The sequence below is a fragment of the Phalacrocorax aristotelis genome, chromosome 8, assembly GCF_949628215.1.
Source record: "Phalacrocorax aristotelis chromosome 8, bGulAri2.1, whole genome shotgun sequence".
Classification (NCBI taxonomy): Eukaryota; Metazoa; Chordata; class Aves; order Suliformes; family Phalacrocoracidae; genus Phalacrocorax; species Phalacrocorax aristotelis.
Genome location: NC_134283.1, coordinates 11,594,390 through 11,611,175, shown reverse-complemented (window position 1 = coordinate 11,611,175; position 16,786 = coordinate 11,594,390). Strand labels below are relative to the sequence as shown.

At 44.0% G+C, this 16,786-nt stretch overlaps 1 protein-coding gene across 4 annotated transcripts in view; it reads left to right on the top strand.

Moving 5' to 3' along the window:
• The first annotated feature begins 252 nt into the window (after positions 1-252).
• KCTD15 (potassium channel tetramerization domain containing 15) overlaps positions 253-16,786 on the top strand; it is a 45,975-nt gene continuing 29,441 nt past the window's right edge. Inside the window, exons 1-2 of one of the 4 annotated variants that reach the window (XM_075101396.1) lie at positions 253-515; positions 6,392-6,567. In XM_075101396.1, the coding sequence (XP_074957497.1) occupies positions 6,404-6,567 (164 nt within the window). In that variant the 5' untranslated portion in view covers positions 253-515; positions 6,392-6,403. Of the gene's footprint in view, positions 516-763; positions 1,074-6,391; positions 6,568-16,786 lie in introns of those variants that run through there. The other 3 variants (XM_075101394.1, XM_075101395.1, XM_075101393.1) reach the window with 3 other exon arrangements.

Genomic DNA, 16,786 nt, shown 5'->3' with positions numbered 1-16,786 from the left:
TTCATTTTCAAGGGTTGTATATTATTTTATTCGGGGGGGGGGGGGGATAAATCCGGAGACCTTCACCAAAAGGAGGGGAAAATATCCAATTTTCATCGCAAAATTAGCTAGGGCGAGAGCAAAGGGCTGAGCTAATTGTAGCCTAATCCTCTGCCCTGCAGGCGTTTGCAAAGCCCTGAGCAAGAATTCGCTTTTTTTCCTCCTTCTCCCTTCCCTCTGTTATTTAGAGACGGGATTATTGCCTTTCTTCTCATAACAGCCTCGGCAGTTTCATTTAAAGGCTTCCCCCCCCCTCACACACACACACACACACACACACACAAAATAAATACAAAAAGAAGCAGCAAAAACAAGAGGGGGAGAGAGGGGAGAGAGAAGCCTTAAAAATAATAATAATCACAGCAGGATCTGCGGAGCAAAGATAGTAATAAAAGCAAAAAGCCGAGCCCATCCACACACAAACCACACAGAGCCCAAAGCCAAAGCAGGGCTCGCAGACCTCTTCTGAGCTCAAGGTAAGGACGGCGGCGGCGGCGGCTCCCGCGGCTGCCCGGGCCGGGGCCGGGGTCGGAGCGCGCCGTGCGCGCCGCGCCGTGCTCTGCTCTGCTGTGCCGTGCTTTGCATCGCATCGCATTGCATCGCGCTGCACCGCGCCGCGCGGCACGCTCGCGCCTTCTCTCGCGCTCTTCCCCCCCCCTTCTTTTTTTTTCTGGTGTTTTTTTGTGGGTTGGTGTTTTTTTTTTTTTTTTTTTTTTTGGAAAGTGCCTCTTCTTGAAACTAACTCGGCTCTTGGCTCCGGAGGAGAAACGGCGGAGGGGTGTTTTTTTAAAGCTACAGGACCCGTTTGCAGCCTCCCCGCTTTGATAGCGCTGCGTGTGCCTGTGTGTGTGCGCGCGTGTGTGAGTGTGTGCGTGCGTGCGTGTGTATGTTTTGTTTTGCTCCGCTCCAGCATGGGCAGCGCCGGCGGAGCCCCGCGGCCCGGGGTGCCCGCGCTGCCGCCCCGGCCCCGGCTCTGAAGACGGCCAAGCCCCAGCGCGGCGGAGGCAGCGCGGTTCGCTCCGCGCTCTCGCATGGTACACGCGGAGCCGCGGCCGCGCCGCGCCGCGCCGCGGGGGTCGGGCGGGCGGGGTGCCGCGGCGCGGGGTGCGCGGGCCGGGGCGCGGGGGCTGGCGGCGGGGCGGCTCGGCACAAAGGGAAGGCGGGCGACAATAGGGAGCGCCGCGTATGGAAAACACGGGCGGGCTGTGAATGAAACTCTGGCGCCAGTGAGAGTGGAAGGCTTGGTTTGGGGTAGACTTCAAACCACTCTAGGCTATAGTTTGCATTTCTGCTCCTGCATGCGATGTGGCACACTTCTGCAAAATTAATACATTAGCCTGGCTAATGCTCACCACCATTGGCTGCGCGGAAAATGTACAGGATCAGGGATTCGGGGTTGGCTTTTTTTTTTTTTCCTTGCATTCATCTAAGACATCTCCTTTCTTGTTATGTGGGAATAAGTAAAGGACGCCATGTTGTGTCTTTTTTTTTTTTTTTTTTTGAATTTTACCTTTGGGCACACAGTGTGTGTTCAAAAGAAAAAGGCAGAAGTTGAGTGACCGGGTGCGTTGCTTGCTGGTGATTTCCCTGACCATCAGTAGGGAAAGGCATTTGGATGACGTGAAACTTGCACTAAATAGACTGGAGACTGCCGGAGATAGGCGGGTTGCGGGGGCGGGGGGGGGGGGGTTAAGGAGAAAGCTTTTTTTTCTTCTTCTTCTTTTTTTTTTTTTTTTTTTTTTTTTTGGTACCAGAGCTCCAGAGAGAGCTCCCCCCCCTCCCCGCTAAAAGTTTTGGGCACGATCTCCTCTGTCACTTGGTCCAGTGTTCAGTGAAGCAGCGTGGAGGTGTGTGCAAATGTTTACGGAGTTTTTAATTTCGGAGCCACGGGGCCCGAGGTCTGCAGCCCCCCCCCGTCCCCGCTTTGTCTTTAGGCTCGGCTCACGGCGTGAGCAGTGGTCTCCCACTGGCTCTGGAGGCTGACCCGAGCGGTCGCCGTCCCTGTTTATAGAGACAAAGGTAATTGCCAAGTCTGGAGTTGAGCCCCTCCGGCTGCGCCGAACGCGGGCTGGGGACGCGCAGGCGGTGCCACGGAGTCCCGGGGGCGGCGGGGCAAGTCCTGCGGCCGGGCACGGCCCCGCCGTGCTGCGGGCGGCGCGGCCGGGGCTGCTGGGGTGATTCCCCCCGAGCGCTCCCGCCGATCCGCTGGTGAAGAAAGAAGGGTCTCTGGGGACGGAGAGGAGCTTCCCCGGGAATGCAATGAGGGGAGCAGCTGCGGCGCTGCTCCAGTCCCCGCCGAGGCGGGGGTCCTGCCGCCGGCGGGACCGGGCGGCCGGGCTGCGGCCCCGGCCCGCCCTCGCCCCCGCGCCCCGGAGGGAGCCGCTGCCTGGCAGGTCCTTAAACCTGCCGTTCTCATTCCGCGTCTTAAATGCGCATGAAGGAATTAAACTGCACGAGTGAATAACAGCATTAGTTTCAATTAATTTTTATCCTGGCAACAATAAACTTTAGCAACAAAGCGCTTTTACATCCTTAATTAGTCTTGCTTCCCATCTGTAGGCTTTTTAGTGCCTGCTCCTTGATTTAAATTTGTCCCTCCTTCAGAGCCGCCTCCTTTTTCATTCTTTCCCCTTTTTTTTCTTGTTATCCCTTCCAGACTGCTGCCGGTTTCTTTCCTGCAACCTTTCACCTCCCTTGTCCCTATCTGTCTGCTCTGCTCCGTGCAGTTTATTTCTACTGTATTTCCCCAGCATCAACAGCAGTATTGGTTACCATGGCCCCGAGCTATGTGCAGAGGTGGGAAAGCTTCATCCGCCCAAAAGTTCTTACACTTTTGAAGTCTTTCTTTTAGTAGGATCTGAAATGTATCATCTAGAGTGTGTATTAAATGAACAGTATTCCTGAAGGCTTTAGAGCAAGAAAGGCAACACCCTGGAAAATTCTGCAGTCTTTCAGCATTCTCTGCCCTAGGGTTATAGCCCTGGGCACGGAGCTGAATGGAGCTCTTACAACTGCCTTCTGTTTACCTTTTATGGTTAAAATAACAGCTTAGCAAAGAAGCAACTTCATGGAGAAACGATTCAGTGAAATCATCTCAAGCTGTAGCAGCATAGCTAGTTTAATCACCCCTAGAGAGCTGAACAACTGTGAGCACAATGGGACACAAAATCATTTTGTGTGTAAATGAGCATGGCATTGTGATTATTTCACTTTGCATGGGCAAATAGTTTTTACAAGCAGCACTTATGCAGTTAGCTTAGAAAGGCAGAAAAAGATAAGCTGGCTCTGAAATATCTTGGTATGTAATGTTTGAAAAACTAAATATTCAGATAATTTGGGAATCGGGCTCTATTGATTTTGCCTTCAGCAGGTTCCTGTGTTACTTATTAGAGCAGGGTTATTGCCTGTGCCACTAGTTGGGATGCTATAGCCTGGTGTAGGCAACTAAAGAGCAAGGATTATTTTACATGGTTTAATAAATGAAGTTTGTTAGTGTTTCTATGATATTTACCCTTAAGGTTTTAATTTTCACATCAGTATTAGAAAATATGTGCATAAAGACTTTCACCAGATAAATACATTTAGGTTTTTGCTTTGTGCATAAAATAAGTACATTACTCAGTGTGATGAATTTTAGCTGGTTTTTACATTAAGAAGAGGAAGGAGTCATTAGAAAGAGGGTTACGGTACCTTAAGAAATAGGGGGTATTTATTTTTTTTGAGCAATAGGAATGTTTCAGTGCCCTTTATGTAGCACTTAACAATTATACACCTTGATAATTCGCTCATATGAAAATGACTGAATTCTACAACTTTAATAAAACGTAGGATTCATTTTTTTAAATACAAATCCTCTCCAACCAGGGGAGAAGCCTCTGTTTTAATTCTGCTTCTCCTCCCCTCCCCCCAAAAGCCAGTGGGACCCTCAATAAGTATGAAAAGCCATAAAAGTTCGAGAACTATTTTAGCATTCCAGTGATTTTCTATAATTAAGTGGTTTTTTCAACACATGCTCTAGCTGAGAGATGCCAAAAGCAGCGGATTGTTCAAAAGGTCCCTCCAGTGAATAGTATAAATTAAATATCTACTGTGTGAGTATGGCCTCACTGAGAATCTCAGATTCTACAGATCAAGGAGTTTACTGGTATACTAACATTAAACAAAATCTTAAGATAGCAGCAGTGTTTAAATATGCACAAATAGATTCAGATCACTTGATCTTTAGCTATCTGTGCATATTTTAAAATGGAAGTCTGGATTTCAAGACAAATGGTTAAATGTAAGATGCGTTTACAGAGGATTGGAAGTCCTTTGATTTCATTTGGAAATTGTAACAAGGGGTGCAGATGAGCCCTAATTAGGCACTTGTTTTGTGAAACTGCTTGAGATTTATTTCTAAGGCAGCTCTGTACCGCGTGAGGTCTGTACCTTTATCATTAGTGATAATAGTTGGGGTCTGAACAAAGACAGGGTTGACATTCAGCCTGGATCCTCTGACCCTTTCATTTAAGTGAAGGAGTAGAGAGTGAACATGAGTTTACAGTGCTCTTTGGTAAGAAGAAAAAAAACCCTTTGTCTGTGTTGGCAGAGAGATGAGGCATCCACAGATTAGTAAACATGTCGCTAAAATACTGTAGTTACTTACATACTAAGTTGTTTTTAAAAGTTCTTTTATTTGTGCTATATGACATATTTACTGAAGATTGCCCGCAACAGGCTCTTGTGGGAAACAAGAAAGCAACATCTTCAGTCATGAAAGGATTCAGTCACTTTCCTTGAAGGTGGTGCTGTAGTAAAAATGTTAATGCCCAATTTTGCATCGGCTGACACAGAAGTCCTAGGACAGAGTTGGTATTTGCTTCGTGTTCAGTGCAGATGTCCGTCCAGCCTCTGAAGAGAAAAGGATGTGGATTCATAATGGGGTGATGTACTTCTGTGCTGTAGATGCAGGAAATTCTTAGGAGCTAACCAAGATGAAATACAGTAAATGGAGATGATGTGATGACTTTGTGAAGCTGTCCAGATGAATATTAAGATTTTTCAATCCCTTTCTATATAGCTCAGATTTTTTTTTCTTTTCACAAAGAATGCTCCTAATTGTATGTTCATCGAGTGGCATAGCCAGGCATCTTGTGCAAAATACTGCTAAGAGAAAGGCGAGAACCAGCTTTAGATTTCTAAGAAACATTGTCAAAGTAATGTGGGAGAAATGGGAATTCACTTTGCAGTGCTGCATGTAAAGTGCTTGTCAGATGTCAGGAAGAGCCTGGATGCTTGGTAGCATGCTTGCAGAACAAAATACCAAGAAAATTAGATTATATTCAGAAATGTCTTCAACTGTAATGTTTTGCATATGTTGCTTTACCCATAATGGGGAGACTGGATGGACATTTTCTTAAACTTTTATAAAAGGTTTTCTTTCCGTTTGACATGTATGCTGTCTATACCGATTTAACTGAAATCACCTTTGAGACACACATTTCATGCAGAATAAGCTGTGCTTTTCTTACAGAAGAGGATTGAGGAGTTTTCTGTTGCTATGATTATCACGTTGATTTTTAAGACATTTCAGTATATTTTGCTTTGTACGTCAGCGGAAGATTTTTTGATTCAGTTCAGAAATTTCACAAATTTTCAGATATTTTGAGGGCAATAACATTAGGTGGATTGTTGAATTTGTAATTTCACATGCCAGATTGTACAGTAGTTTCTAATGTGTCTTGTCATGAGAGCGTGGGTCAGTTTATATATCATCCTGGTTTTGCTGCTTCCAGGTATTAATTGCTTTCAGTTTGAAAGCTTATTAGTTCTGTATGTCTGATATTAAGGCTTAACTGAAAATTATCCATTTATTTCACAATTATTGAAAATAAACCAGAAAATTGATCTTAGTTTGATGTGAAATTTACTACGTGTATAAACTAAATGCCTTAGGTACTAAGGAAGTCACTAATTTAGAGGTGTCTCGTTACTGAGACAAACTTGCAAAAACCCCTGAATCCCAATTCACAAATTGGTTATTCGTTTGTCAGGGGATATTTCACATCTAACACATAAGCCCGCGACCTTTAATTAGAATTTTGCAGTTTGTTTTATGCCCCTTGAGGCTGACACCTTGAAAAATTTTTTTCTTGATTTCTTATTGCTAATAAGCATCTTTCTCTTCCCCTCTGGTACTTTGAAGAAAATGATGCAAATACACTTAATTACAGTGGTGGCAATAATTTGTTAGCTGAATATGTGATCAGGCAGATGCAAAAATGATCTGATTAGATCTGTGATCACACTGGAAAGAAAGGTAGCACACTGCTACATTTAAGATAAACTGTTCTTTTTTGCCTTCCCTTTGCAGGAGGGAAGAAGCATGTCCCGTCTGTCTCTAACACGGTCCCCGGTTTCTCCTCTGGCTGCTCAAGGAATTCCTCTCCCAGCTCAACTCACCAAGTCGAACGCTCCTGTGCACATCGATGTAGGAGGACACATGTACACCAGCAGCCTGGCTACCTTGACAAAGTACCCAGACTCCAGGTAAGACCTTGGTGTTTTCAGGCTCTCTGCCCATTTCTGTTCATTGCATGGAAAGAGGCATGTACCTGCGAGGAATATTTCAATGCGAAATACAATTTATTATATATATTTGCCAGTTATGAATAATTCAGTTTCCGATTTATACAGTAACTTCACTGGGGTTCTACAGAAAAAAAGCCTGTAAAATTTATGTATTATTTAGAGAGTCTATTCATTTTCTCTCAATGTCTTCTATACTCTGCCGATAACGTTTGAAGCACCTGTTGGTGTGCTGCCCTAGATTATTTCCAACTGTACCAAGCAACTTCTTTCTTTAAGATTTAGGGAAAAAAAAAATCTTTTTTATCTTCCTTAGGAAAACAGGTCAGCTCTGTTACACGGGGCCTAATGGATGCTTCTGTTGGCCAGCCACAATCCTAACCTCAGTGGTAGCTGTGTGCCTCAGTGACAGCGGTCATTTCCTTCGGGCAGTGGCCGGCCGACCTGCTCTGTCTGCCTGCAGCTACAGATTGGACTGAATCTTTGCATGCTTAAAAGTAGCTGATTTGTGCTGGACAGCTCGGTGACATGTCCGGCAAGACGTATTTAGACCTGGCCAGCATTATTTCAGAGAGACTCCAGATATGCCAAATTATCGATAGATGCGTCATGAGAATATATTTGTGTATATGACATAGAGTGTCTTTATGATTTGCCCACTCCCAGTCCTGCAGGGTACTGAGCACTATGAAGGATGGGGGATCCTGGGCAGCATCCGGCCTATGACGGTAGCGTGGAAGGGACCGCTGTGTTATGGGTTAAAACACATTAATCAGAGCAGTACCTTTAGACATATCTGATTTTGATTTACAGTTATGACGCTAAACCACTTCACCTTTTTGTCATTCACACTGCTTATTTTTCAGAAGGGTAAGTGCCTCATGTAACCAAGAGAAGGAGTGGACGTGCAGTGTCAGGGTACTCAGCAGAATGGTTAAAGGAGGCACTATTGACTCAAAAGCAAACCAGAGCCCACGTCAGCAGGTTTTGTTACCGGAGGTTTTGCTACCTGCATGGCCAGTATTTCCATAAGGGATAGATTTGGTTTTTTGATATGACAACCAGTGGAAAGCTCTAGTTTCATTTGAAGATTTTTCCTTGAAAATAAGTAGGAATTTTTGCACAGATTTGGCAGGTTCCCAAGCAATAAATGACATTTATGGAGACACCTTGAAACGCCTCTGATGTCATAAAGCATATGGCTGTGATTTCATTCCAAGGAAAGGGAGCTGCTGAAATTCTCTATGGAAAAGAAACAATTATTAAAATAGCTATATTTTATGGCCAGGCCAAAACTATGGCTTTTCTGGACAGTGTCTGTTTAATGATGTCTGTGTGGTACTACTTTAATCATAGAGAAGAAATCTGTTCAGTGGGGAGAGATTTATAACAGAGAAGCAGGCAAGTGCTTCATAGTATAAAAAAATACAGAGAAGATTCAGCAGTTGTACTAGAGTAGCACATCTGTTTCCACATTTTAAAATATAACTGCTGACACAATTTTTAAAATATGCCCCGTATCAGACTTACTTAATAAAAGCTTCAGTTATGAAAGCATTGGGAGAATATACATAAATTCATGGATTTTATTTAAAGAGAGTAGAGTACTGTTGTAAAACCTTTTTCTCCTGTTTGATTAATAACAAAAGTGTATTTCTTCTGATTTTGTACTTTGTTTAAACTGAAAGTACAAAACTGTGGCTGACCAAAGCTCACGTGCTGCCTGATGTTTTCCTGTGTATTGTCTTTCGTTTGTATTGCTGTGTTATCTCATAAGGCTTGAATGCTTTGTCAGCTGCTCAAACTTCAGTTCTCACTGGAGTAAGGGCTCACAGGATGAGATCTGTAAATCGCATATGTTTCTATAGCAAAAGAAAACCATTCACCAGCATCCCAAGTAGGACATGTTGCTACATACATTATAAAGCTGGATGAAGGGTACACCATAATTTATTATTGTTTCTTTTTAAATTAAGAAAAAATTAATTTGTTTTTCTGCAGTGCTGCATAATAGACTTGGTTGGTTACCCTGCATTGAGTCTGGCCTGCTCTTGTTCCTGGTTAAGGCAAGGTACTTGCAGTTACTTCAGTGGGGATGGTTGGAGCTCCTAGTGGTGTTTCACTGCCCTGGCATATATCTTCCGTAAGGCACAGGCTGTCTTCGCAGTGGTTTGGTTTTTGGTTGCGAGAGGAAGTCCAGGTCTCTCACAGGTGCAGTAGGAAGTATATGGCTTTTCTGAGCAAGACATCTGGAGGTAACGCCAGAGCATTATGCTCTGAGCTTATGCTCAGAGATAATATGCACGGCCACATATAGAGGCATGACCATACTTATCTGCGCACAGAGCTTTCTGGATTATTTTGGACAGCATATTAAATTCTTGGTTTGCGCGTGAGTTTAAAAGCTTCAAATTTAAGAAATCAAATAAATTTGTAGATAGAATTTCAGCAAAGATGTAAGCATATGCTGAAATGTTTTGCTAAATCTTAGCTCCAGTCCCATAAAATAGTTTGTGCTCATTAAAATTGAAAGCTGTGGGAATAAGCTTCCTGTTTTTCTGTGTTAAAATCTCTATTTCTTTCTCTGTGCTCCAAAATCCTAAGGAGGATTTTAGCTTGTAGTGTATACCGTACATGTATGTTTATGGACACATACAGATTGTGAGCATGTGTATAAATACAATCGGGGTATGCATGCAGAGAGACGTTGCATGCTAATGGAAAACACAAAAAAATAAACCATCAAATCGTGTTTATCCTTCCATAGTATTTTGAGGTGGCCCGATCCTGTTATGTCCTGAACAAACTCAGTTCATGTTGACTTCAGTGGGAGGGAAGAGCTCCTAGCAGCTTGCCAGATCAGGCCCAGCAGGAGCAAGTATAGGTATGACCAGTTCCTGCCTATACCTGCTCTCCAGTCACCCCTCTGGTATGATATAAATTACACCTGACAGCAGGCAGCGTGATACATTCCTTATTGTAATTTGTTAGCATTGACTGTGTTCAGCCCACTCGGCTGGCTCTGCTTGGCTGTTCCCAAGTTATGTGGTTGGCTCTAATTTGGGGAGAGAAAGGACATGACTCTGGAAGTTGTACTCACGTGGGTGAATGGCTGGTGATTTGAAGTTGGAGGCTGAATATTGCATTTCAATGATCCCAGAGTTGTTTCAGAGCAACTTTGGCGAAGTCTTTGATGTTGTTTTTATTAGTGCAGCTGCTGTGAGAAGAGCATTTGTCCATTGATTAAATTTGCATAAGTAAAGGGTGCCAGATTAGGCATTAAAGGGGGTAGACACCCTCTTTCCAGTAAATTTTTATGGGCTACATAAATTCTCTCATCTAAAAAGGAGAAAACTTGTGTAGCGCACAACTGGTGTGTCAAAGGAGAAGAGGCTTAAAAAGCCACTGTCAAAGATGGTTTCTAAACCACTCACACTCACCTTACATGCTATTCTTACACACCTTTCCAGTTGGTTTTTTGAATGAAACACCATACAGGAAAGAAAACTGGCCTTTCAGAGGGTGAAAGGCAAGGAAAATGAGAAACATATAAAAGAAACTGAAATCAACAACAGCATAATGATGATGGTTATGGAAATTATCTCAGAAATATTATTATTAATCCCTCTTCCTATAGCGACTTGAGGCTACTTTCTGTGCATACCCAAAATTGCCATTAAAGTTAACAAGCTTTGGTGGTAAAAAGAGGCTGATGTTTTCTTACCTGGATCTAAGGCTCAGTTTCAATAGTTTTTTTTCAGCAAGTTCTCCCACCAAAACTCCCAACTCTGGTAGTTGTGAGTTACAGGTAGAAAGAAAAAAAACCTGTTGTATTCAGTCTGGTGACTCTTACTAACAACATTTTATTTCTAAAGTAACTGGCTAAGCAGACAAATTATTAATCTCTGAGAGCATTTCCTCTAGAAATTTCATTCATGTTTTCACCCAGAGGACCTCTATAGCAGACCCTTCACACATTGACACTTGAATAAGGATTTATATGACAAATTGTAAAGGCTGCAGAAGTGTTAGCACATCTATAAAGTGAGTTGCAAACTGTATTTATTCAAGGGAGTGAGACAATTATTTTATTTAAAAAACAAACCCACACCAAAAATCCAAGCTCCTAAGGTGCAGTCAGGAATACCCAAAGACATTGCCAGATCCTCCAGTCTTACTCCTGCTGAACTCAGTGGCAGATGTCTTATTGACTTCAGGTGGAAAAGAAGTTCCAGATACCTGTATACCACAGCAAGCCCCAGCTTCTCAATTTCACTGGAAATTTTGATATCACTTTGAAATTCTGTTAGAAAGCAGAGCAAGATTTTCCATCAGCAGCCTGTCCTTTTTGCAGCCCAGAGTAGTGTTTTTAATTCAGAGACTTGCTGTGAGCTGTTTGTGAGTTGTTCTGCTATAAAAGGTAAATATGTTTACCTTACATTCTTGGTTAATTAGTATGAGTTGTATAACCCTTTATTAGAGATACGTATGTTCTTTTGTACGAAATGTATCTATAAAAGCTCTTGCTAGCGTTAGTCATGTGACAAAAGTGAGCTCCAAAAATTGGAGCAGCGGTGTCTAGGTGGGAATGGTGTGGGACACAGATGGCAGGGAGCCTCCCCGACAGTTTGTAGCACACCATGTTTGGGACATCTCTGCTCCCAGCCTTTCCTCTTCAGGAAAAAAGAGCTTTTAGGCCTCGTGGCCCAGGGCATGCAGAGCCAGTGCTAACATAGTGCACGTCCTGATCTCAGGTTTTGGAGCACCTGGGCTTTGGCATCCCATTCTCTGGGGGCTCTGTCCTCTAAAGAAAACCAACACAGGCTTTATTAGCTGTTTCAGAAACTAACAACTTTAGCTGTTACAAGGCATAGTAGAGGTTTCCAGGCGTATTCCTGCCTCACTTTCCTCTGAACCCATGGACTTTTTCAGTGATTTACAGAGGAGTCCCCTAAAACACTTCTCTCTCTGAATGTTTCTGGACAAAACAAACTGTCATTCTTGTATAGACCCACCCTCAGACAAGCTCTCCTACCAAGCATGACCTTTGGATTCTAGCTACTCTGTAGGCATCTGTGGTTTTCAATTCCCCTACCTTTTCCCCCAGTACCTCCATCTCTTTGGTTGCTGGAGCTCAGCACTGATTCCTGAGACCTTCTTCTCCCCAAGTTCCTACAGCCATACCAAGATGGACTGAGTTCAGGGGAATGCTCTTCACCAAGCTTTAGGACCCCTCTATTGCCCCTGACAGAACATGACTGCTGACCCTGTATAGCCAGATACAGTGGTTTCATGAGCTCAAACACCTACCGAGATGTAGAAGACAGATTTTCCACATCATCCTTTACACTAAGGGCTCCGTACTTGGTCCTGCTCTGCACTACTTGGCAGCAGAGAAATTCTTAATTTGGATATGTTTAGGATATGTAATTAGCATACCTAAGGACATCTCACATTTCTTGCTCATGTAGGATCAATCCAGTGTCACTCTTACACTAACTTATTTGCTGATTTCCCATCAAACCTGTGTATTATTCATGTTATTGCCTGAAAACAATGTCCAATTAGCAAATTTTGTTGCTTACCCCAGGCTGGCAGTTAGGGTGTAAATCAGTCCTTAAACAAGGCCTGTACTCCAGACAGGTTAAATGGAGTGAAGACCAGATTCGTTCATAACCAGAGGTTGTTGGTGGCTGCAAATGCACAGCGCATTCAAGGGCAAGATCCCAGTCTGGAGCAGAGGTGGTCTGCTCTCCTGGGCCAGCACAGCCTCCTGCCAGCCCTGTGCCTCAGCGGTCCTGCACCACTGCATCATCGGTAGCATTTGTCCTGACTTAGGTGTCTCCCAGACCTCTCCATGCCACTGCAATTCCACGCTGCTCATCCATCCAGCATCTCTATAGTGTCTTGTCCCTCTCTCATCCCTGCACACCTGCTAAATGGACTCTGTTTTAAGCACAGTGAAGGACATTGGTGAGCATGCTGCCATGGTACGTTTCACCCTTCGTAAGGTACCGCTCTTCCCACTGAGGTCAGTTGTCGAGTGCCCTGTCTGTGGGGTGACAGCAGGCTCTGGTGTTCGCGGGCTATGAAGTGCTGTATATTACCCAGAAGACAAAGAGTTTCTGAGTCAGAGCCAGCAGCCCACAATCAGGCGAAGTGCTACAAAATGCGCCTGCATGTGAGCTGTAGCGCAAAGCTCATTAATTTTAATAGGTGTTGTGAACTTAAACCGTACACAGACTTTAAAGCAAAACACCTGAAGAGGCAGGAGTAAGTGTTTTTCCTGCACATTACAAATGCTCAGAGATGCAGGGTATGGGCACAGTGCATGAACATTGCGCACGCGTTACGACACTGCACACCAGCATGGCAGCTCTGCGGAGGGGTGAGCCTGCCAGCACTCCCTGGGGCTCTGCCGTTGTTTAAGGCAGTCAGGTGTACACTGCAGATGAGAACAAGTAAGGGAGCCGAAAACCAGAGGTTTTGGTTATATGCAGCGCCTTTTCCGAGTTAGTATAAGAATTTTCATGGAGGTTGAAATAATTTTTGGTTTCATTTCATGCATCTGCAGTTTAGAGATAAAACTCTTGAGTTTTTCATATTTGGTTGTTGACTGAGCAAATCTCTCTTTGGTTTCCAAGGCAATTTTGACCAGCAGAACCCTTAAGGAAAAAACCCTTAAAAAGGGCCTTTCCCCTTCCCATCCTCTGTTTAGCCCCACTCTGCCTGTGGATATTGCACTTACTGGAGTGGCAACTGGAGCAAGCAAAGGAACTGTCATTGCCAGGCTGCTAATGAACTGGTCTTTCCCCATCTGCAAAGCCAAGTATTGCTGTTTTGTACAGGTGCTGTGTGGCTGAGGTCACGCAAGTCCATGCAGTGCTTTGATAAGCTCTAGGAAAGGTGTGAAGCGTTCATTCCTATGGGCAGATGTGCACTGCTGCTAGGATTCATCCAGCACAGTTCCTGGGTGGTGTGCAGGGCAGAGCACAGTGGGTGGAGGTGAGGAACCATTTCCTCTTGCAGACAGGCTGGCCAGAGCCGCTCTGGCAGGAGTTGCACCAGTCCCAGGTCTGTGATCACCAGGGCATTACCTGTGCCAGAGGAGGGACACGTGGCTTGGCTTCTGTGGAAAATAAAAACTATCTGTAACAGGGATTTAATTACAGCTGGGAATGATGATGTTACATACTCTGTCTCTAGGTTTCACTAATGGGAAAAAGTCCTGGATTCAGGGTCTGGCAGAGCCTGTGGAAGCGCACTGTGATAGCAGATTTCTTCATACTACTGAGGTGGAGTGGCAGCTTTGGTGGTAAGGGAGAATAGTCCCTGTAACCCTTCACTCCAGTGACCTGGGGGGACAGGAGGGAAGCAATTTTTATGGAAACTGATTCTTTAGATCTGTCTGTATCCACCTCTCCAGGATCTCCTATTAACTGGCATGTAGGGAGCCACAACAGAGCTGAGCTGTCTGCTGTGATAAAGGTGTTTACTCCTTACTGGACATCATAACTGCTGCCTTGCCCAGCACAGCCACTGCCCAGGGACTGCCCGCAGGCTCTGGAGAGGAAAGCAGAGTTTACCCTTTGGGAGTACAAATCTTACTGTAATTGGGTGCTGAGATTGGGCCCTGTTGAAGAATGAATTATTTGTGTGTTTACTTGGAATATTTCATAAAATGTACAAGAAAATATTGCATAGCTAGTCTCTGATGAACACTTTTTCAGAAATTATTATTTCTCTGTATACATTTGCAGCCTCGGTTGTGTGGAGTTCTAGGCATAAATGGGTATTATGGCATCTAGGAAGGGGCAGACCATGCTATTCATGGAGAGGAGAATATAGCAAATCAACACTCATCTCACAAAAAGAAATAAAATTATGGCTGTGGTGCTATGCCTGGCACAGGCTGTTCAAAAAAGCCTGAATTTGAGAAAATCGCACATTCCTATCCAGATACTAGCTTATTTGGCTTGGCTAGCCAAAAGGAAGAACAGGCACCTCTGTGGAGCTTGTGGAGCCTGGCTGGGGTCCGGAGAGATGTCAACTATGGCCACTGAGAGGAGTCTAGAAGATGAACATTGAACAGTGTCTCCAGTACCTTCAGTGCAAAACACAGCTGACCTTGCCTCATTCCTTGCTCTTCCCTTTCTTCTACAATGATAACGCGACTGTAGCCGACTTACACATAGCACGTTAGTAATTCCCACCCAACAGGTTGAAAACTAGTCTGGTTTATTAAAACTCACAAAGAGAAGCCAGCAGACAAGGAAATAAAAAATTCTACCTTTTTTTTTTGTTTGTTTAGCATACTATGGCAGGTTCTGAGGTTAGTTGGTCAGGTACTTTGTTATTTCTTTCATTGCTACTTTTGCTTACCACTCACCTGACAGGGCATTTTGGTGCCAGCAGCAGAATTTAAGTATTTTTCAGCAGTCATTTTCAGAGCGGTAACATGAACAGCATTAGCAGCATATTTTGAGAAACCACTCCCACAGGATGCTGTAGGAGCTGCCTGTCTCCTTTTACATGCTGCTAGTGGAGGCTGTTTTCTGCCGATGAGCATGGTGTAAAGTACTGTACCTGTGCTCAGGTTCCCAGGTGTAGCAGCTTTACGCTTAAAACAAAGGGGAATCTCCTTTACTGATGGCTTCTTCATGTGCTTTGCATCCAGCTCCCTCATCACATGGAGAGGAGTTATGTAAAGAGGCGGATTCGGTAGCTTTGTACTGGAAATCGTGTCCTGAGGTCACAGCTAACCACCGAACCAGTGGAGCAGACGAGGCATTACCTCTTCATGTTTGGTCTTTGAATACACATCACTGGTGTTTGTCTTTTGATTTATAAACTTTTGATTTATAAAGACCCTGCAATGGCAAGTAGACCTGGTCTGCTTAGGGGGATATTTCATGAACTACTTAGGAAGTTTATAAAACAGACTCCCTAGATTCTGAAGCAAGGGGGTGTCTGTTTTGCAAGGAACTTGTTATGAAATGAATTTGTCTCTAGGCCTAACTTAATTATTTTAATGATCCCACTGGTGGTTGTCGTAGGTGTCGTTCTGTGTATATTTTGTGACCTACATGCTTGTGATCATTTATGAAATCTAAGATTTAAAAATACATTGGACCTTATTAATTCCTTGCCTACTCTCACTGAAATAAGTGGAGGTGGTTTGGATATTGGTTTGTTGGGCCAAATCTCTCTTTGAGTGAAGTCAATGAGAATTTTACCATGAACATCAATGGAAACAAAATAAGCCCTATTCTTTTAGAAAACTGCTCTAATAATAAACCTGGCCAAAATAATCCCTAGTGTAACCCTGTTAACCTCTGTCGAGTTACACCAGGAATGTACACTGATGTGACATGTGGAGAGGAGTTACGACAACCTGAATATTGTATAGTAAGATGCTGCTTCTGGGCATCTGCGGTACTCAGACTCGAAAACATCTGAAGGTGTAAAACCACTGGCAAGTGAAGAGAAAGCATCATGCACTTACGGGTGCACGCATGTACCTTTCCTGGTCAGACAGCCTTCCCAAAGAGATGACTCCGCTGGTTTTGAAGGAGTTACTCCAAATTCGTACCTGTATAACTGAAATCTGAATTAATCTATTAATGGGTTAATAAAATCTTAAGGAACAAAGTGCATATTTAAATAGAAGAAATACGCAGGCATGCAAACACAAGATTCATATGTGAAAGCATAAGCGGGACTAGATCTCTCGAGCACAGAGTAGCAAGGTGGTGTGGAGGATGCCAGGCTGTTGCTGACACAGGTTGTGCCCCATGCTGCTGCTAGCCACATTGGTTCTGCCAAGTTTCTCTGTTACATGAAATGTAATAAATTGATGAGTATACCTAGTCCCTGCAGCACATCAGCTTGTTCCCTTGTGCTGTACTGACATTAAATGCATATAATCTGATGACTGAAACAGGTAGGTATTGTCAGTCACTCTCATCCCTGGTGTAACTCCATTGATACAGAGTTACACCAGGTTGGTGGCTCTCCTAACCCAATTTGCTAGCTGAAAGAAGCTGCCGAGCTAGAATTGAACTGCAGAGTTACAAACTCGTCTCTGTCTTCTGTCCACCAAACCGCATAGTCCTTCACCTCATCTGCTGTGATTGGCATGTACTTTGATCTTTTGATGCTTAAAAAAAAATGACACCTG